Here is a 22956-nt window from a genome sequence, read left to right on the forward strand (position 1 = left end):
TTTGCAGCTTCTACTCCGTCCTTATCATAGAATTCACAATTGTTTCTATCCAGATCTGCTTTCTTTTTTTACATGTAAATGACAGCTTTGTTATGTTTTTCAGTGTCCATGTGAGCTTTGAGATCTCCAGCATCTTAATTAGACACTGAAAGATGTGCCAGCTTTGCACACTGTGTACTCCGCCTCCCACTTGTCGCAACAAAATACCGTTGTATTCTGTGCAAAGCTCCAGTCGATTTAAGCATGAAGTTATGGTCCCCCCCCTATCCCATGTCCATGCAAACGAGAACGTATGGCACCGTATCTAAAAGTTTTTGGACACCGGCCTTCAAAGATGTAGAGCGATGGCCCCACTCTGTGATGCAGACCTCAGAACCTCAGCAGTATACATCCTGATCCCAATGTTGGATCAATTGGATTTTTTTTTTTTTTTTTTTTTTACATCAGGAATTTTTTTCCCCCAACAATTTAAATAATGAATGCTAATTGAAAAAAAAATTTATTTAGAAAACATAAGTTACCCTTTATGTAAGAGTCATGAACGCTTCATCGATCTCTAAAAATGTTTAAAACTCTACTCAAATTTAGCTGAGATAGATAAGTCTAGTGTATGTAAAAAAGAAAAAACAATAATATCCTATAATAAACACAAAGAAATCTCTGAATTACAAAATACTAAAACTGAATTACTTTAAGACTTTTTTGTTGTTACAAATGTAATTAAAGAAATACCCCTTGGAGGTATTTACTGACATCACTACCCACTTGGGTAAATATCACATCTGACTGTCATATAAGCCATAAACTTCTTGCTTCGTCTTGGTCGGTCTCTGTCAGCAAAAAAAAAAAAAAAAAGTTCATATTTGGATTTTATCTGTCTTTTGATTTTTTTTTCTTCCACTTGCATCTTCCTATTATGCTTTATTCTAATGGTTTATCTTCATTTTTTAAATATATTTAGTGGTGTACGAGCATAGATCCCGGTTGGAGAAATCTCTACAGAAGGAGAGGTTAGAGCACAAAAAGGCCAAAGAAGGTAAGAAAAAAAAAAAAAAAAAAGTTTTGGTTTTTTTTTTTTTTTGCAGTAGCTGATATTCACCCTAGTTGTATGAATTTGTTTTCATAGATTACCTTGTTTATAAACTTGAAGCAGAGAAATCTTTGAACAAGGAGAAGGTGAGTTACTTTATCTTCTTTCTTCATACTGGCTTCTTCCTTCTGTATTTTTATGTTTTTTTTTTTTTTTACTTTAATTCTTATGTGTTTAAACAGCAAGATGCCAACAGCAAACTCAACTCTTTACAGGTGCAACATCAGATGCTGAAGGTAAGGATTGTTAAAATCTCAGCGCACCAATTGTTTCTCCTGGATTCACCATTCTGGCTGCTTTCCTCCTTTTCGTTTTTCTACCTCGACATTTGCATACATTATTCAGGTCTCTTCCTGTTGTACTAGTATGCAAATAATCCCACATTCTTATCACGTATCCTGTCTAGAATGGTTTTAATGTACAGTTAGTGTCTGTGTAGTATAGGAAAGCCACACAATGATGTCAATGTTTTATTCCTGACAGAACCAGCATAGTGAACTGAAGAGGCAGTACTACGAGCTAAACGAGCAGCATCAAGCGCAAGGAGAGGACCACAGCCGGCTGCTGGGCGAACACAGAGATCGCTACGATAAACTGCAGAAAGCCAAAGAAGTGGAGATCTCACAGCTTAAAGGTATTAATGGGGTTGGATAAAGTTAAGTAGAAATACTATTTTCTAGTTTAACACAAAAGAATAAAATAAAAGGAGATACAGGGCGTGGCAGAGACTTACGGCATTAAGGCCTCTTTCCTTGATCCTTCTGTCCTGGGTTTGGGTCTCAACTCTTGTTGACATATGTGCCTCTTCAGACCTTAGTATAAATACACACCTAATGTAATAGCTCTCAAGTTGTTATGTAGAATATAATACCTCCTTGGTTTCTCACTCTTTGTAGAGCCACACAATTGTGACTCTACAATTTTCTGTGCTTGTCATAGCCTGAAACATTTCCAACAGCTTGATTTATCTGTCTTGAAAGCAAATAAATCTGATGCCAGTGACTGCTGGTGCTCAGCAACAGGTGGTGGAAGTGAAGCTTGTTACTCTACGTTCCAGTAAATGCTTAATAGTTCAGAACCTTCTTTGGGATCTCATTAAAAATACCTGGAAAACATTTTTTAGGTTTTGAAATGGAAACCTTTTAAACCAGCCAAACCACAGCCTTTCACTCTTCAGACATGGAAAAGCCCTTTTATATAAGGTCTCTGGGTCTGTGTAGAACACATGACTGAATGTTACTGGACAATCTTCAAGCCCTGCTTTTTTTTTTTTTATTCTATGCAAAAAGTTTCAGAGATTTTGATCTCCTCTTACGCTTGTGCATAGATTCACCTGGAATGTTTGAGAACACTGGGCCTCATGCAAAAACATTTTCGTATTATTGCCAATAAATATTTATTCATTTTTTTCTGTCCTGGGCTTTTACGAATGCGCCACATCAGATTCAAGAAACGTCCTTAACTTCAGTTAATAATCCCTGTAAATGTGATGCAGTCCACCTGTGCATAAATGAGTTTGCTTTCTGACAAATGTAAATCTGCATAATTACCGCTCCAATAATCCCGTATAAGGCTATGACTTCCACGCTTGTTCATTCAGAGAAATTACTCAGAGAAAAAAAAGACTACATGAACATTAATAACCTGAAACAAGAAACAACATTGAAATGGATTTTAAACTATGATGTGCTTTCTTACAAATCTGAGCAAAACTATTTTCAATTGTTAATAATACAGTATAATAAAAGAACTATATTTAAGAGACCGGTTTGGAGGGCGCGGCCCTGCTGACCAAGACCTGAGCAGCAGAATTAATGGACAAGTAAAAATCCAAGCAGCAGAGAATAAATTAAAAAGATGCAAATTCTGCGGTTGCACTGTTATGCTACGTTCACACCGGACGCAGCAGGAGCAGGAAAATCGCGTCTGCTGCTTCCTTTTTGCTGCTTGTACCAGTTTAGTTCTGACGCGCGGCTGAAGCAGCTTTGCTGCTCTGGCTGCGTGGTGCAAAAGTGGGTCTGGCGCATGTTGGGCGAAGCTACTCTATCCTTTCTTTGCCTGGCAGCTATATTTGCTGTGATCAGTGGGAATAAAGTAGTTTTAATATGTTTTTAAGTGAGAAAACTTAATCAGTGCAGTCAGTTCATCCAGATTACCATCCTGCCTTCCAATATTATTTCTGTCGGAGCCGCTCAGACCCCCACATACCGGCTGTGCACTGTCAGTAATCCCATTCAATAGCAGCCTGTGGACTGGTCACCTCCTTGCGGTTTGCCGCGGTGGCTGGAAAGCGCTTTTCATGTACATAATCCAAACTGCAGGCACCAGGATAATAAAGGCGAACATGTTTTGCCGGCAGATTTCTACACTTTAAGCCAATTTAGGCACTAATAAACTGTTTCAGAGGATAGCGCTCTGCATCAACAGCGATGTGTCTGTCTCCCTGCCAGCTCCAGATCAGCGTGTCTGATTGGGTGATGCGGAGCGTTGAGCAGCAAAAGTTCAATTTTTGCTCTCGCCGCTTCAGATGCTCAGACGCGCGGCGGGATCTTTTGCTGCGCCTTGACGCGTGTCAACTATTGACTTTGCATCTAAACTCGCTGCTTCTGCGGCTCCTGCTGCATTTGGTGTGAAAGCAGCGTTACAGTAGTAAAAGTAAAATAAGAAATAAAAATAATTTGATATAAAAACAGCCAATGAAAACTACTGGTAGAGGCAAGACATGCAAAATATGGTGTAAATGATTAATATGAACTGCCATCAACAAACGCAACGTTTTGCAAAATCTTCTTTTAATATACAAACACAAGCATGTAATAAAAGATCATGTCTGTCAGCCCTTGGTTGTTCTCTCCATCTCTTGTACAATAAACATTAAGGCGTTAATGGTGAAACCCTGATTTGACCCAAACGCAAATATTTTACATGTATGTAATACAAAAACCAAGGAGCTGCCATATAGTGAGATGAATGGATGTTTTACCATTAGATGAATTTTATGCAGCAAGTTTCTAAACTTTATATCCATTTTCTGTCTCAATTGTTATTTCAATAGTAGCTCGATCTCACATAGATCTCACTGACATTCAACTAGTGTTACCTGGATACCGACATGCCAGCTGCAAGTGCTGTGACTGATGGTTCTGTCATCATTGAATTAATATGTAGTTTATGATTGCAGAGTTGCATAATGTATAATGATGTAGCCTAATAAAATGTACAATTGCTTCTCAGTTAAACAAAGGCAGTAATTTATTGAAAAACTAGGTTTGGAAAACAGCTGACTCATTGTGCAAGACTCCTACGTCAGGTCTGGAGGACTCGTAAAATGTGTTCGTACCTGAGAGAAGATTAGAAATAGATGATAAATGGTGAATGTGACATTTCCTCACAAAACCAATAAAGAAGAAATTTGTTCCCAAGAAAACTGCTTTGATGAGGCCTATTGTCTGTTTTTAACACATTTTTTTAAAAGTGTCTTTTTACTTTTTTTTTTTTTTTATACCAGAACATGTTTATAACCTAAGAGAAGAAAACAAACAGTTGAGGAAAGCCCACCACGAGATTCATACCCAGCTGCAGGATGCACACGTGAGGAGGACACAACAGTTTGTCTTTAATAATTAATATGACTAAAATCCAACTCTTTCTGCATGTATTGAATTCTGTTATACAAAAAAAAAAATGCTGACATATCTGCAGAGTCTATTTAGCTCTAAGTGGTTCTGTTCTGTGCTCAGCTCAAGCATCAGGACCTGAAGGCAGCCCACGACCAGCTTGCACTGAACCTGGAGGACCACAAGAGTGCGCTAGCTGCAGCTCAGGTGAGAAAGCAGTGATGGGGGCTTTACTGTTACTGCAGTCCTCTAACACCCAGGCAGATTAATACTGACAATGTGTGCCTCTGCTCATGTGAGTCCTGCAGAGGAGAAAGGTTCTCATAATGACTTATTCAATTCAATCCTTCCTTAAACATAAAGGCTAAATTACTCTGTATTGTGTCTTTATGATGGATAGTAAATCACCTTTTTTCCCCTCGATCTGTTTTTGTCCATTTCCGTTATCTAATCGGTTTTATGGTTTTCCATTAGTGCCTCTAGTTGGGGGTTTGGGTAAAAGTAGTCCATCTTCAACGCAGCAAAGCTAATGGGATGGCAATCTGTAATAAAGACATGAAACAATGGAGCAGAAACTAAGGCCGCCTTTTTGGATTTAATCACCCCGGCATGTCTGTGTGACTCTTTTCAGAAAAAAGAAAGCCAATTTATTTAATCTTTGAAGGGCTGGTGTTACATTAGCAAAACAGAAAGTGGTTAAAATAAAATATTTAAAGTTTTGTTTGTAATGTGCAAAGAAGTTACTATGGAGGATTGGCACGATGCTCTTCCATGGTAAATATTGTTTATGTTAAAAATTTACGAACACAAAGGATTTTGAAGCTAACAGGAATACAGAATTTATAAACGTCAGTTAGAATCAGTTATCTGAAGAAGCTTGTCTTATTACCTCAGCACTGACTTCCAGCTGCTGCCTTTTTCCAAACATTTCCATTAGTTTCTCAGTGTTGGATGGACTTTACTTGCATGGTTTTGCATTAAACAGCCTTTGTTTATTCTGCAATACTTTAACAGAAACTTTTTTTCATTTAAACAGGAGTAACACTATAGGATTAAATAATTTCTTTTGCAAAGTATATTTTATTTTTCAGCTTCACACATTTTCTTTGAAGAAGTTAAAGTTAAAGGCTGTCAAAGTGCAAAATTATAAAGTTCTAAAACATAATTTCTTTAATTACAAACAAATAATAAAGTCATATCTATATAACTGTATAACAGCTCACTTGTCCCATCACGAACACCAGATGGTGCAGATCAGTATTCAACATTGTCAGTGTGTATTCCTTTTAATAATTTAATAAATTAATTAATTTTTTTTTTTAGAATTCTTAATTAAACCTCTAGTTCTTCTGATAAAGGGAAACCTCAGTTCTACAACATTTTAGATAATAAAAAGTAACTGCTTAGTTACTTTGACTGGTAACAAGTTACTTTGATTGTTCAGTAACTAACTCCTCCAGAGTTACTAACTCTGTTACTTTTTTTTTTTTTTTTCAAATATTAGCCTTTACAACTCAAACATTGTTTGATGAGCAGACAGACGCCTCAGTATTTCAGCACAGATGCATCTATAAGCCTGTAGCTTATTTTCCGGATGTACTTCTGGTCAGATGTTCCCGCTCTGTTTGGTGGATGTGGCCATGTTAAATAATTCGATCTAGCACAAAATTCAAGCGTTGTATTAAAGATGGATTTTGTGGATACTCAGAAGCAATCAGACATCAATGGGAACTCCACTTAAGGAGAGAGTAAAAAAAACAAACCCTAGTGAAGTGCAAGCGTTCACTAAAAGAATGTGAATGTGCAGAAGACAGCTGGAGTTCTGTTTTTGACCACAGGTGGCAGTATCATTCAAAAACTCCATCATGCCTTTTAAACTAGAACTTGCTCCTTTTTAAAGCTCTCTCTGTTCGCTCAGCTCGTATGACACATTTTAAGTAACGATCCCAACACTGAATTTAACAAGTGCTTCCTGTTCAAATTAACATCTGTTACGTCTCAAAAGCCTCTAAATGAACTGACATCAAACCAGCCTATTTTGAAAGAACTAGGTATCCATCATGCCTATCAGGTGGATATCCATCCACCTGTTCTTTCTGAAGGAACACATTGGGTCACATTAGTCCCTTCTGCAGGAAGTCAATATCATGGTGTCACACCAGTCTCTCCTGTAGCTGAATATCTATGCTTTGCGATTTTCTCTGCTGCATGAATAAATGACAGAGAGTTTAAATGTTTTATAGACAAAAAGTTAAAATTCTGATAAAGTTGGTGGCCTCGATTATTTTTCCAATGTGAAAGGAACACATTTCAGATGGAAGCTCATCTCTGTAAGTTAAGTATGTGGAGCGGTCATGGTTGTACTAAACCATTATGTACGAGTGTCTGATTGGATTAGGCCATAAATTAAAGGATTGTCACTTTTGACCCCCTTAAATAATTTATTTTTTAAGCTTTCTGTAGACTAATGTTTCTCTCTATAAATAAACTGATAATAGAATGAATCTGTTGCCTATTGCTATTATTGGCTGTTGTCCACTGAATGCTGACCCACTTCTGGATTAGCTTCTTGCTATTTGCACCATTTCCCTATGGCTTAGCCTTTCTTTCGTGTATGCTGTTCTCCCTAGGCCCAGGTGGATGAATACAAGCAGCTCAAAGACACTCAAAACAGGAACCCAAACCAGGTACAGCCTGATCCAAACCATGTTTCTCAGCAGCTGCAAGCAGCAGCTGTAACAGCTGGATCACATGCTCATGAATCCCAGCTGACTGGAAAAGAGATGCATGTTCAAGATGACCGTCATCCGCACTGGGACACAGAATCAAGGGTAATGAGAGGGGAAAAAAAACAACAAAAACAAAAAATACTGTAAATATCCAACTATGAGGACTCTGTTGTTTTCTTGTTAAGTTGGATCATCAGGAGGTGAACGATGTCCACGCCCAGTCTGAAATAATTTCCCAGCTCGGCCCATCTGAGAGAGATGAGGACAGAGAGGGGGAGGCGGAGAGGAAGAGGGAGTTGGCAGAGGAGGAGATGGCTCAAGCCGGACAGCCTCAAAAGCTGGAGGAGGATCTGGACCAGACACATGATGGGCAGATGGAGGAGGAGGGGGAGGAAGAGCGGGAGGAAGAGCAGCCTGATGAGAACGCCCTGGACCGACAGAAACGACAGCCGCAGCTGGTAAGACCTAGTTGACACAAACAGATTTGGACTTTCAAAGGGTCGGTCACTTTTTCACTTTTCTAGTGTAGTAAAGGTTCACCTCCAACAGTAAGATGACCCTATTTAAAAAACCCTAATCACACTGTTGGAGCCTATTTAGATTAAATAATTTTTTGCTAAATTATTAATGTTAAATCTAAGGTTGTGTGAATGGTAGAGCTATTGTTTATTTGTTTATGTATTGGTTTTGCTTTGACTCTCCTCCTTGTCAGTCTGCCTCCTGCTGAGATTAACAAGTAGAAGCAGCTGATGAGGTGGATCTGATTGTTTGAAGGAGTGAGGAGTGCAACAGTTTTTTCACACACATCACTTAATGTTTATACTTGAATTTTTGTAAGTCAACTCTGAGAATATTTCTGTTATTTTTTATAAGTAAAGAAAACACCCCTTTTTGAGACAAGAAAATTCTCCACGAGTGCTTTTTGTTTTGTGAGTCGAAAAACCTCCTCCTAAGACTACTCTGGCAATTTTTTGGGAAACCGTTTTGATGCAAGAGTAGCCATAACAAACATCAATCCCAATAAAATACATTAAAGTCGTATAAAAGTCATTTTTAAATTTCAAAACATTCTGGCTTATATAAATGTACTCTTTATCAGATGATATTGTCCCAAAAGTTATTTAATGCAGGCCAGTTAGTTTAGCTTGGACGCCTAAATTCAGCCAATTATATATCAACGGTCATCTGTCAATCTAATTTTTTTGGTCATAGTATCTTGATTCATATTTCGCAGCTAATATATGCAACGGTTGAAATAAGAAATAAGAACCATTATTTACGTAACCATTGAGTTCCGTCCCAGTGTTCACTGGGATGGACGTCGGTGTCTTCAGGAGGAGTAGAGGTAACGGAACTGGCAGCGTTGCGAGGCAAGGGCTCAAACATTTACGGCTGTAAGCCTTCTACACCAAACCAAGCTTCTGCCGCCCTTCTACAACATCTTTGTCCCCGCTTTCCTCCTCTAAATAAAAATGTATGACGGAGGAGACTCATCCACGACCTCCGACACAAAACTTTCCTCCTCTTGCATGTTTTCTCGTTCATTGATAGTGTCGTTAAGTGCTACTTGGTCCCAATATAATTTCCCATTGGGAATCTACTAGCACTAAGTTGCTAACTGGTTAGCAAGATGCTTCCGAGACACCAGCCACAATCACGCTTGCTTGCGAACTTTGCCGCAAAAATCCGTCCCCTTGATAAACGACCAATCACTTTATTCACTCGTGTAAAGTCGTGCACCACATGGGAGAATTCGGAAATGCAACCGTTGGAACAGCCGCTTCCCTACGACTTTAATGTATGTGGATGTAACATTAGAAAGGGATTAAATTTTTAGTTTTTTGTTAGAGGATGTTTATAGATTGTGTGTTAAATAGTTTTAGAGCAATTTATATACAACTTAAGTGTCCTTTTTATACGGACATATCTGCTATTCGCATAGATGAACAAAATGTTTTTTTTTTCCTCTTATTTTTCTGATTTCTGAGGACAACAATGTGGAGCTCCATCAGGCGACTCAGCCGCAGCACCAGGCACCACCACAGGTGCACAACCTGAAGTCGGCCTATGAGCAGCAGCAAGAGGAGCAGCGCCTAGAGGCCCGGAGGGCCGAAGAGCGTAGGCGAATCCAGATGCAGCAGGAAGCCCTGCAGGCTCAGAGAGAGAAGGTGCTGAAAGAGAGGGAGCAGCGTCTAAAGGAGGAGCAAAACCTGGAGGAGCAGCATCACAGGGAGGCTGACAGAAAGGAGCAGCTGCTGAGAGAGGAGCACCAAAGGTTATATTGAGCCCTGGAATTGTTTAAATTCTCTAAGAAAAGTTAATCCAGTAAAAACTTGTTCACTGCACAAAATGAACTATGTAGATTTTTCTTTAAACAAAAGTATTTGCATTTCATTTGAGGAGATAGAATGATCTGCCTATGAAAAGATGGCACTTTAAAATAAGAACAGATAAGAAATAAAATAAGAAAAAAAAACATCTCAAGTGTAGATTATCTCTTATTTTAAGGAACAAGACACTAATTCGACTTATAGATAATCTCACTAACACCTTAACCAAAGATCAAATACACAAAAATATTTTACCTGCTTTTATACATATTTTTATGCATATTAATGCCTAGATCTATTGATCAGAATCAAAGAAATGTCTCTTTTCCAGTACAAAATGCGACAAGGTTAGATATCTTCCAAGAAACAAGGTTTTTACCTGCTGAAGTATGGAATTGATTTCAGTATTTTTCAGGTTTGGAAAAGTTTGAAAGAATAAAATAAGGGTTTAAAAAATATTTGTATTTTCTTATTAACCATCACACTGTCTAATAGTTGTCTTTCCTTCTTGTTCTTGATCAAAATGTCCTTCCTTCCTTCTGAAAATCCTTTGTTTAAAACATACCCACTAATGAACTTTTATGTAGTTTCAAGCTTATTGCATACTCTAAAACAGGGGTAGGCAATGTTGGTCCTTGAGTGCTATTTTCCTGCAGCTTTTGCATGCATCCCTGCTTCAACCCACCTGAAACTAAAGGCCAAATTACCTCCTTGGCAAATCAGTAAGTGTAGCAGAGGCCTGGCCATTAAGCATTCATTTGTTTCAGGTGTGTTGAGGAAGGGATGCATGAAAAGCTGCAGGACAGTGACATTTGAGGAAGGACGTTATCGAATAAGTCTGATCCAGTGTAACTTTTGTCACACCCACAAAAAAAAAACACCACAGCAGCACAATGGCAGAGGATGGATTTCTTTTTAGTGAAAAATGCTTTATGCTACTTAAAGGACGAATCATACAAATGATCGTATTTTCTTCATATTTTATGTTTCTCACTGCCTCTACCAGACAATCCTCAAAGTATCCTTTACATAACGGATCACTGTATGGATTTTCAGAACTGAAATACAATTGGAAATCCAATCTGGAAACAAAAGTGGAAAAACATCCTCACTTTTTTTACAGAACAATGGCCATCCATATTCTAACCAATCACATGGCTGTTTTTAGATGTGCCGCAAGAAAAAAAGTTCTGCAAAAAAAAAGAAGTGAGCCAGGAACGCAAGAAAAAAAATGCTGTCATTCATTGCAGGAACAAGAATAAATGTCTATGTTCTTGTGGAGCATTCAGCTACCTTAACACAAACCTAAAAGACTGAAAATTTCTCCCTGGTCTGGACAGATTAGCGATGCAGTGACTACAGTTTTAACGTAGCGTTCATTTTCCATGTTCTTTATGTTCAGGCATGACTTTTAAATTGGAGGTTTTTCTCCTCTAGCTGCTGATGGGTGTTGTTTTTGATAGGAAAAGGACGGAGTATGAGAACATGGATGAGGATGAGGATGTTCAGAATGAAGAGGACCATCACATCACTAACGAAGATGGTGAGACAAAAAAGATCTTTTTCAATGCATGACTTATGATAAAGCTATTGATATGAATAAATCAAGCGGAACACTATAATTTGTATCACAGTACAAATCAAGAGTTAAATGATTACTGAAATCCAAAGTATTTTATGACATTGAAAACATGCACAGATTGTTTACACTTTGTTTGTTAGCAGAGAGAGACGTTCACATGTTACCAGAAGAGGAAGAGGAGAAACGCAGAGTTTCCCTGCATCAGGTGATTTTTATCTCCAAACTGTGAAAAAGGACACTCAGCAGTAATGTGGAATGGGTGCTTATGTCGCCTTTTTGTGTCTTTTCTTTTTACACATTATTATTAAAAAGTAGGTTTGAACATGCAGCAATAGTCAGATGTTTTTGTTGTCATCCTTTAATGACGTATACTTCTGGTTCCACATTGAAGCGTGGCATGGATGGTGAGGTGGATCCTGAAGACGACCCCAATAACCAGGGAGAGGATGAGTTTGAGGAGGCTGGGGATGAGCATCCAGCACATGGGGCTGCCGAGGAGGAAGAAGAGGAAGACGGGTTAGAAGAGGAAGAAGAGCCAGCTGCTCATGGCCAGCACTTAGAGCCTCATCCGGATCCTGGACGACCTGCTGTGGAGGACGAGCTGGTGGTGAGTATGGGCACAGTGAAGATGTCCTCCAGAGGTTACACCGTTTTAAAGTTAGGTGCATTTAAAATGTTGTGTTTAACAGATGGCTGGAAACCCTGATCAGCAGGAGGACAATCTGGATGACCAGTACCAAGAGGAGGACGAGGTAAAAACCAGCACCTCACAGATCAAAACATTAGTCATGGAAAACTTAATGTGATCTTTGTTCCAGAGTGACCCAACTAGATGTTAGATTTATTCAAAGGGATTCTGACTTAACCTTAGATCTACTTTAAGTTTGTTTTTTTAATGGATCGCATATATGGGGTGTCTGTATCTCAAGGCGCAGGAGGATGTAGCTGGTGGAGAGAAAAGAGAGGGAGAAGAGGAGGGGGTGGAAGAGGAAGGAGAAGAGCAGTACAATGAGAACATGGAGCAGGTGAGTTTTGTAGGGAGAGAGTTAGAAACTGAAAAACTAGCAGAGATGGAATAAATTATTGATTAATGGGATACAGTTATATTTTCCTGCACTGGGTTGCGCAGTGGAGAGGACTGCCACCTTGCAGCAAAAAGATCAGGGTTCGAATCTCGCCCTGGCTCTTTCTGCATGGAGTTTGCATGTTCTCCCTGTGCATGCGTGGGTTCTCTCCGGGTACTCCGGCTTCCTCCCACAGTCCAAAAGCATGATGTTAGGTTAATTGGTTTCTCTAAATGTAGGTATGAGTGTGTGTGTGTGGTTGTTTGTCTCTGTGTTGCCCTGCACCCCTCACGACCCCGCTTGGAATAAGCGTGACAGACAAAGGATGGATGAGATATATACTCTCCTGCACAAACTGAGTTGCATCATAATGTACAGATAAATTATAGACTTTAGTAAAATACTGTAGAATGATGGGTTAGTGCTATGTTTACTAAAGGTTATAAAGAAACTTTCTCTTTATTAAGCTAATACTGCACTAACTGGATATAATGCTAAAATATCCAGCATTTAAAGTTGTTTGAGTAGCAGTGGGAATAAATATGTCCTGTTAAAAAATAATTTATCTCAACAAAATCAGCTGTGCTGCACCCAGGGATTGGGCCGTAACACCACGGTTCCACCGACGTCATCTGAATGTTTGCAGGTCCTTTCCGTGTCAAAAGTGCATGGGCTGAACAGCTGTATCCTGTTGTTGTGCTTCATAAACAGTGAAGTGCCCTGCAACATGGTTGTTATTAGAACAATGTTCACTTGGGAAGGGCAGACTTTCTCTCAGTTCTTGGCAAGGCAGAAAGTGCAGGAAAGGTTGCCTCTGACTCACCAATAAGTGCCCCTAGTGGGCGGCCATGCATGGAGCTGAGTAGCTGCTGCAGTGCAGCACAGAACAGGGAAACGGATTGGAGGATTCTTAGTAAGTTTTGTTTAGTTTCCAAAAATGTCATGATGCCTTGTGTTCTGTAAAGGGACCCTAAGTGTTTGGAAGAGAAACTGGTTCACCAGCGTGCTTATTGATGCCCATGAAATGCTTTTCTGCACAATTGTAGCAAAGATGCAGAAAGATTTGCTTAAGTCTCATCTGCTAAAAGCATTCAATTTATAGTCTAATCTAAGTTTAACTAACTAAACACTTTAAGATTTGGTGGTTGGAAAGAAATTGCATATTTTTCTGACATCACTCCATAAGAACTGGTTTCTGTTTAGATTTTTATAGCTGTTTGTTCCATAGACCAGTTTGGCAACAGTCAGCTTTGGAGAGACTTTATGCCCCCTGCTGGGGTACCAACAATCTACTACCTTTGCATTTGCCTCCATGTTTTAAATGGCTACTTTTTGTAGTCTGAAAGTTTTTTTGTGAAGGAAATGAATCAATTCTAGGTTTGCATTTTTAAAATAAATTTTCATCAGGATGCAGATATTTTTGCTCCATTTTCTAAGTAATAGAAGCCTGAGGATGAGCTGGTGCTCGGCTGTGTGTGCGTCTCTGTGTTGTGTGAGTGTAAGTTGAACCCAGGCCTGCATTAGTTCAGGAAAACCAGGTCAGAAAGGTGCTGGGTTCATCAGGGTGTCAGATTTTCACCTGGGCTTGGCTCATCACCTGCAAGATAACTGAATGAATGGAGTTCTTCATCCTTCATTTCTCAGAAAGTGTCATTTCTATTCATCCTGGACCTTTTAAAGGTAATTTGTAGAAATAAACATATTTTATAACACATTATTTAAGTGTCCCTTTTCTATTGTCTGTGCTTGTTTTTGGGGACCAGGATGATACAAAAAACCAGGAAGGAGAAAGGAAGGAGGGGAATCACCAGAACCGAGCACATGAGGTAGGGAATTACGAGGAAGAAGAAGATGAAGAGGAGGAAGCAGCCGGAGGAAATAAAAGAACCAATCGACGAGCAGAAATGTAGGAAGAAAAGCTGCGGCTGCTTGGACAACCGAGGAAAAGTTAAAACCTGCCATCCACTCAGTTTCCCTTTGGAAAACCTGGAATCCTGCCAGGAATGTGGGAATCCAAACACTGAACACTGTGGAAAAGGACACAACTTTGAAAAAAAATAATAAATTCCATATATGATTATGTATTTTCTACTTTTTACATGTTTTTTTTTTTTTGCTCCTCTGGTTTAGAGAATGTAATTTTTCTTTGTGCCAAGTTTGTGTGTATTTAACAAAAGGAGAGACACAATAATGTAATTCTAATATTGTCCGACCCCCTTTTATTTACGACAGTTGTTTTTGCAACAATTTCATGTTCATTTTCTATCGCACATTCCCAGGAATCAGCACATTTTGTTATTTATTGCCGACCATAACGACACTGACAATCATGAAATGGTGCAACATTTTAAATATTCATCCTATGCTGCTGGAAGGTTGACATTCAGGCTTAAACCAGCCTCCGGACAGGTGACTGGATATTTCTGTAAAATGACACTCGTGGCCAATGATGTGCTGCAATGTGCCTTTCGTCTGTTGTAGCCGTTTAACATTTAGGAAATAATTTTGACAGAAAAGATGTGAGTATGGCGTCTGAGCTGAGGTTCATCTCAGGTCAGCTGCTGGTGTGAATGAAATTCACATTGTATAGAAAACATTTTTGTAAATTTGTACACCTGTTATATTTGATACAAAACAAAGGGATTTTTTTATAGTATTAAAGCTTTGTTTGTCATTTTAATGGTGTTTGGAATAAAGAAGTTTCAAATTTTTAAGTTTTGGGTCCATTTATATATTTGAATTAGACAGAAATGAAGCTTAAAAATATAGTCCTGATCAGATATGTTTAAGTTTGGGTCTTTCTGGCTGTTTTTTTTTGCAGAATAAATCTCTATTTAACTTCTGAGAAAGTGATATTCTGTGCTAAGCCTTTAAAGTTGGTTTCGGCTGTGTTTTGCGTGTATTTCTGCTTTGATTTGCATCCAATTTATCACAAGAAAGAAACTCGTCACCAAAAAATGGTTGGTCTATTTGAATTAATATGTAGCATGCTGAGTTTTTCGTTCCTTTCAGAAGATCTCCCCAACAATCCATGTTCAGTAAGACTTTGAACATCATGGTGCAGTCTCTGTTTGAAGAGAGCTTTTTACAATTTTAACCGATGCCAAACATTTTAGAGCAGGGAATTTGAGCAATAGACTTGCATCAGCAAAATGTTCTGCAGAACCAGAAACAAAGCAGATGTTGAACACATTCCTTTGGTCTTCTACTTTTAGATTTGTTGCAGGCAAAGGTTTAGATCATCAGGTTTTCAAATGTTGGTATTCAATAGATAATCTTGTTTTTTACTGTAGATATTTGTTCCAACTTCATTTAAGATGGTGAAGGGATGCATCTAAACATTCAGGAATATAGTATCTCTCCAGAACTGGACTTGGGTATTCCTGATTTAGTTTTCTTGATTCTATAAATCAGGCAGCAATCTGGTCTCTGGGTTCCTTGTGAGATTAAACTTCTCTTTCTAAAGAAAATGGTCATTTTGTTATTGAAGGTTTAAGAATGGGTGTAATTACTTTCACCTACTGGATAGCTTTTTTTACTTTATCACATCCCACCACTAGTCATTTCCTCTCACTAGCTCAGTACGTTAATTACTGTATGGATTAAAATGGATAGGTAAAGCAGTATTTTTAAAATTTGCATAAAATATATAAAATTCCTACAAGTTTATCCAGCTTTTGTTTTATGAGTTTTATTGGTGTTCAGCTATATAAAAGGATGTGTTATGCAGGGTTGGGTTTATACTAAGGAATATGTGTATGTTGTACTTTTTCCTTTTGTATATATTGTTTAACTGTTGGAGGAGGAAAGTTAACTTACATAAATTCACTCAATCTCAAAGTCTCACAATTATTGTATTTTATATATATGTATATATAGTAAATTATAATTTATTCAAAAAATTGATATTGAATTTTTGTAAAAAATAGTTATGAAGAAAAAACAGTTTCTTGCTAATAACATTTTTATTTGGGAGCTCCCTCAGGCTTGTTTACTCGTTTTATTTATTGATACATATATACATATGTTTTTTTTTATAAATTATAAAAAATGTCATGATTAGACTAACACTTTGACAACTTTTATCATCACTTTGTAAACACAGAGTGTATAAAGCTTTTTATAAAGCTTTCATGATATTTACATTCCTTAAAGTGCAGCAGTGATCAGATGTAAACAGTGTTGGAGAAAAAAACATGGTGCAAAAAAAATCGCATTGATATGGAAGTTAAGAGCATTAAGTTAAGAGCACTGTTGTCAGTTTCATGAAGAGTCTGTGACATGATGATGTCTTTAATGGAAGGGTATGTAAACTATAAGCATATATATATATATATATATATATATATATATATATATATATATATATATTTCTTGTTAAAAGGGAGTTTTTCCTTTCTACTGTTGCTGCATGCATGCTCGGGATTGCTGAACAAAAAAATGGCAACTCATCGCTGCAAGATCATCCAGAAGGAGCATGTCTTTTAATTCCATAAGTCAATGCAGTCAACTGGTTTTCCTTGAAAGAAAACTTTTAACCAATCTGACTGTGTTGAGATTATGTGTGATGTGAATTGGTGCTCTCTAAAAAAAACTGAATTGAAAAACATAAGGAGAAATAGTACTTCACAAACCTGTGTGATGATAATGTGATGATGATAATCGCACAGGTTTTTGACTTGCAAAGGGTTTTTTAGTGGGCTAAAGCCTCATTGTTTCAAATAGCTTTTACATAATGTGATAGTTATCAATCAATGCAATTGGGACCTATCAACTAAATCTGCAACTTGTTAGTGAGTTTAAGATATCCGGACATTGTAGAGGTTTTTCAAGGACTTCTGACACAACTGATGAACAGCCACATTTTATTCCTGCAGGCTGATCACAAAGCTTTCTTATCAGCCTTTAATCTCTTCTTCGTCAAAGTGATTGCATTTCTGCATCCTATTCAAGTGGTTGTTTTCTTTTAGAGGTGAGATGTCATCTGCTGATGAGGGAGATTAACAGATATATCAGGATTTTCATGACGGAGAAATGTTATTATGGTTTTTATAAACAGCATTTATCCTTGACAGGCAATCTCCGTTAGATCATCTCTCTTCTCTTCAATCCTGCCTCTTTGCTTCTGTCATCATCCCAGTGGATCTCATTTTTCTCCACCCTACTGCTTCTTGTTTTGCTCCTCTCCGTATCCCTCCTGTCACCATTACTCTATACTTGGTAGACAGCAGATTTCCCTTTTCCACCCCAAAGGGACAGAGGGATGCAGAAGGAGTGCACCGCTAACAAGTGTCTCATTACTGTGCTAATAGTAGGCCACAGGGAGATGTACACACATATTTTTTTTTTATGTTAACGAAAGGTGGCTCCTCTGCTGTTCTCCGCATTCCTTCTTGTCTATCAGTTATTTTATGGATTAATTACCAGGAGTGAATAAATTGAACTTGCTGATAGCCTGGAGCCAAAGTCTATGGAAACCCAACATGATTCCCACTGGTTATCGGAGGTAATCAAGCAATAAGTTCTACTGTTAGCTGAAACCTTTTTTCCTGGATTGCAGTGATGATGAAAACAGCAGAGTTCCTTTTTCCAAAGATCAGCTGTGCTTGACCTGGATTGTATTTGCGGTATAAATACCCAATTAGCTCATTATACCCTCTGCAGCCTCCCTCACTCTTCAGCTGGAGACTTGGCTAGTTCAACCAAACTCACGACTGCATAAACAATATTTTGCAGTTAAGCAAGTCCTGATGAGGCATGTAACTGCATTATATGTAGGGCCGTACGCGCTTGTTAGAGCGCCAATGTTGCTTACGTTGTAGTGTAGTTTATTCTTCTGAATTACAGAGTGCTGAGCTGTTTCTGCCTTTGTCAGTGTGCTCATTGTTATTATTTATGGGCCGCTGCCTTGGTTGCATGTGTGGCAGCTATTCATATTTATATAGACTGCAATATCAGATGGCTTGGTGTGCTTATGTGAGAGGCGAACGCTGAAACTGAAACTATTGTTAAACAGAGCGGAATGCTCCATTGTATTAATAAGTCAATAGGAGGTGGGAAAGCTCCACAGTCCATTTATATTTGAAACCAAACACTTTTAAAAGAAACATATAATCTTTTTTGACATCAGACCTTTTTGTTTTTGGTAAGAACGACCAACTATTGCTTTTTGATAAATAATGAGTAGGAAATCTATTTGGATTTCTTCAATTTTTATTTTAATATATTTCCAAACATTTGTTAAAGTTAGTTGCCTTCTTCAACATTTAGGTTAAAAGTATTGGTTTTCCATCCACAGACTTCCTACAATAGTTTGGTTGAACTTTGGCTAATTCTTCCTGACAGAACTGGTGGAAGTGTGTCAGGTTTTGTAGGCAACCTTGTTTGTACACGGCTATGGCTACAACGTTCACAAAACAACTGAGGCAACTCTTAAACCTTATTCTATTAAATGAACTACTCACTACTTATCTTAGGCAGAGAGTCCAATATGAATATCAGTTTGTGGCCAAGTTAATGTTCTTTCTGTTGTTTTGCTGTAAAATATCCACAGGATGCCGGCAGCCCTTTAGTTCAAAGCTGGGATGCTATGGTATTAGTCTTATTAGCTCCTCCCAAAATTAACAATTAACATTATATTTAAAGAATTTGTAACATTTGTTTCATGAAAACACAAGAAATTTCTGAGAAAATCTGTGTCTATGATTGCATTTTCAAAGTTACATTTTTATTTCTTGCTTTTGCCGTTATTGCTTCCTCTTCTCAGAGCTTTTCAGTCCATGTTGGTCCATGATTCATTTTACTGTGGTGCTTTTACATTCTCTTACAAGCTTTATCTTCACAAGGTCTTTATTTCTGGAATACAAAACCCATCTTTTTCCAGATTGGTATGATGGCTGGACATTCTAATTCTAATTCTATTTGTACCAGCATGTAAATGAAGCTTAAGCCTCACCTAAACCAATCATCTTTCCAGATCCCCTTCATTTCATTTCAATTCAGTTCATTTATATAGCGCCAATTAGCAATGTCATCTCAAAGCACTTTACATTTCACCAGATCATACAGTCAAATTGATTCAAAGTTTTCTATCTGAGGAAAAGCTCCTGGTCCACCCTCTCTTTCCCATATGCAAGCAAACTTTCACCCACCTCCATCCCATTTCCTCCCTCATTCTCAGTATCACTCGCCCTCTGGCTTATTCCACCATCACTGTCCGGGTCCCAGGATTTAAGTTTTTCAGGGCCCGGTGGCCAAATAACATATTTCGTTTATATCTTCATCTGCTTCTGTCTCCTTAAACACCCAGTCGGCCTCAGCAGATGGCTGCTCACACCGAGCCTGGTTCTGCTGGATGTTTCTACCTGTTAAAATTGAGTTTTTCTCTCCACTGTCGCTACAAGCATGCTTGGAGTGAGGGATTGCAGATAGTCAATGAGTCCTTGCAATCGGCTGGTTTTTCTTAGATAAAAATATTTTGAAGAATATGATTATGTTACCTGCATAAATAAATTAAGTATTTTCTAATTCTAGCTTTTCTCTGTGTGAGTCTTTCAGGTTGAATTATATGATCAGATTAACATGGAAACCTCGGCTGTCTGGGAAAAGTACACAAATATAGAGTCAGATCTGTGGAGACCCACAACTTCACATAACATCATACAATAATGCTTTATGTTGCCTTTAAAATCAATTTAAAATACTAAAAAAACATGTTATCATGTTTTCCCTCCAAAATTTACACTAGTATTGTGTAAACCTCTGTCTTTGGAGAAAATTTGAAAACTTTGAACGATTCTCTCCTTATTCTGATATTTAGAAAACAGATCATGGTCATCGTAGTTGACCTCAAACAAGAAAAAATGAAACTGATTTAATCAGTAGAATAAATCCTAATCTATTTGTACACGGTATGTAAATATCTGGTTCTAACTGTAAATGAACAATTACGCTTTTTATAATCAGGTAGCACACACATGTTTAGCTAGATTTTTAGTAAATCCAGGCATATTAAATGTAGTAAAATCCTCCTACTCTTTTCTTTGCGCTTTGTGTGTGCATGTGTGCATGAAGCTGATGGGTCATTACCCTTTCAGCAGGAGGACATGAGAGGCCATTATCCAAAGGAGTCTGAACTATAAATATTTGATAAGTCTCTAAAGAGGATGTCCTGTATTTCTCATTTTATGTCATCTGACCCAGCTACTATTTTAAATCATGGAAATATACAGGAGGTCACCAAAGCGCTCTTCCCCCTATGAGCTGTCACACATTTCCTCCAATTATAGCACTTTGTGTCAAAAACAGTATCTTATTGGAATTTTATATTACTGACCAATGCAAAAATATACAGATATTTGAAGAGGAAGGGAAGGATACATGAAGAGGAGGGGAAGGATACATGGGCTGCTCAGTGGAACAATGGGAAGGTTTGGGGTTCAATTCCTGGCTCGGGGGTTTCTGCATGGAGTTTGCATGTTCTCTCTGGGTACACTGGCTTTCTCCACAGTCCAAAAACATGACATTCAGATTAATTGTCTTCTCTACAGTTCTCCTTAGGTGTGTGTGTGAATAGTTTTTTTTGTCTCTGTGAATAAGGTGATGTATATTTTTATATTTACCCTAGCAAAGTTAATATTTTGTAAAATCAGTCAATTCAGAACTGCAATCTTTCTGGGAGAAGCTCCACTTGCTTTGAACATCTAGAGAGGAAAGTGTGAATCAATTTCTGATGAAACAGCATCCAATAGCCTTAAATATCAAGTATGGACTCAGTTGGATCTAGGTTGGGACTTGGACTGTACCATTCTAATAATAATAATATAATATAATTTTTACCATTCCATTTTAGTTTTATTATTAGTGATGTTGCTCTGGTGGAAAGGGAACCTGTATCTCAGGCCCTTTCCTTCTGAGATTTAATGATGAAATAGTGAACTACTAATTGGGAGAATTAAGTAAAATAGACCAAAGGTAAATAGAATTACTAAGTACCAATATAGATAACACTTTCCTGAGTTTTGTGTTTAGAAATATGAGAAGATCCTGTGTCCTGTTCTCTCCACGTTTTAATCATGCATTAGTGTCATTTGAAGTTTGCAGTGTTTAAGTGGCAAAATGTAAAACATTTCAATGAGTATGAATCTGTTTCATATGTGCTGTACATATGTATTAGAAACCTAATTTCTGTAAATTTGAAAGAATTTGAGCTGATCAAGACAGGTTGATCTATATTTGCACCAATTAAAGGATAATTCCGGTTTTTAACACTTTTAGCCCATTTTCTGTAGTGTCCAGGATGAAATCGAATGATCGACACCAAAATTTTGACAATTGGTCCTGTCTCTGCTTTTTGGCTCATGCAGAATCCCCCCCTGGCTGCTTCAGAATGGCTTCCATAGTGCATGTCCGATAATGTCCTTAAAACAACCTTAAACGTTCTTTTTTTTAAATATGCTACTCACCGGGTCGTCAGCGCTGTTCAATGACGTTCCAAAAAAAGTTTCGTGAAGAAAAACCGTTCCTGTCTTGTTTTATTTAGCATTTTGTAAATCCCAGAACTATTTTTTCCGATACATCACAACCGCTTATAAACTTCCGCTTCCGGTTCGAATCTGAAGCGTTGCACACTCCAGACCACTAGTTGGCGACGGTATCCTCTACCGTCAAACTCAAAGTCCAATATGTCCTCCTCAAGAATCCACCTTTCGTATTCCATTTTCAGAGTTTTTTAAAGTGTTTAACAGAGACGTTAGCACCTCGACGTCGGAGTACACAGAGTGAAGCAGAAACACTTGGGCCTTGCGAAAAGACTACAACTAAGTGTAAACAGGCCCCATTTCCGTTTCCGGTGGCGGAGGGATATTGACTATTCCAACAGAACTCAATGGGATTTACAAAATGCTAAATAAAACACTACAGGAACGTTTTTTCTTTACGAAACTTTTTTTGGAACGTCATTGAACAGCGCTGACGACCCGGTGAGTAGCATATTTTAAAAAAAGAACGTTTAAGGTTGTTTTAAGGACATTATCGGACATGCACTATGGAAGCCATTCTGAAGCAGCCAGGGGGGGATTCTGCATGAGCCAAAAAGCAGAGACAGAACCAATTGTCAAAATTTTGGTGTCGATCATTCGATTTCATCCTGGACGCTACAGAAAATGGGCTAAAAGTGTTAAAAACGGGAATTCTCCTTTAATGAACTGAATCTCACCTATGGTCAAGGCTTATGAATTATGACCAAACAAACATGATCTAAATATGAGCAGCTCATATATAGTTTCTATTCAGTGGGGCTGGGTTCAGATTTAGAGTTGGGAGTAAGAGCTAGAAGCAGAACTGCCTCCATCTTTTTTGAGGTTTTCTGTTAATCTCCCCTTGGGAGGAGACTCCACTAAAACATTTCACCCTGCAAACTTCTTGGGATCCATAAAGTAAATCCCAGTTAATCACTTAGGAGATGGATCTCTTTCTCTGTGTTTTTGGCTTTTACCTCCAAGACCAATTTTTTGTTTTAACTAGTAAAATGCTATGAATAGATA

General features: G+C 38.0%; 1 protein-coding gene across 6 annotated transcripts in view; it reads left to right on the forward strand.

The window, feature by feature from the left end:
• golim4 (golgi integral membrane protein 4) overlaps positions 1-15124 on the forward strand; it is a 34217-nt gene extending 19093 nt beyond the window's left edge. Inside the window, exons 2-16 of one of the 6 annotated variants that reach the window (XM_015378270.1) lie at positions 962-1036; positions 1127-1176; positions 1273-1326; positions 1574-1724; positions 4599-4681; positions 4831-4914; positions 7338-7538; positions 7622-7894; positions 9416-9711; positions 11230-11309; positions 11489-11553; positions 11740-11955; positions 12038-12100; positions 12278-12373; positions 14176-15124. In XM_015378270.1, coding sequence (XP_015233756.1) covers positions 962-1036; positions 1127-1176; positions 1273-1326; positions 1574-1724; positions 4599-4681; positions 4831-4914; positions 7338-7538; positions 7622-7894; positions 9416-9711; positions 11230-11309; positions 11489-11553; positions 11740-11955; positions 12038-12100; positions 12278-12373; positions 14176-14322 — 1934 coding nt within the window. In that variant the 3' untranslated portion in view covers positions 14323-15124. The remainder of the gene's footprint in view (positions 1-961; positions 1037-1126; positions 1177-1272; positions 1327-1573; positions 1725-4598; positions 4682-4830; positions 4915-7337; positions 7539-7621; positions 7895-9415; positions 9712-11229; positions 11310-11488; positions 11554-11739; positions 11956-12037; positions 12101-12277; positions 12374-14175) is intronic. The other 5 variants (XM_015378271.1, XM_015378274.1, XM_015378272.1 and 2 more) reach the window with 5 other exon arrangements.
• Positions 15125-22956: the final 7832 nt, after the last annotated feature.

Source organism: Cyprinodon variegatus, unplaced genomic scaffold, assembly GCF_000732505.1.
Source record: "Cyprinodon variegatus isolate N-32 unplaced genomic scaffold, C_variegatus-1.0 Scaffold168, whole genome shotgun sequence".
Taxonomy (NCBI): domain Eukaryota; kingdom Metazoa; phylum Chordata; class Actinopteri; order Cyprinodontiformes; family Cyprinodontidae; genus Cyprinodon; species Cyprinodon variegatus.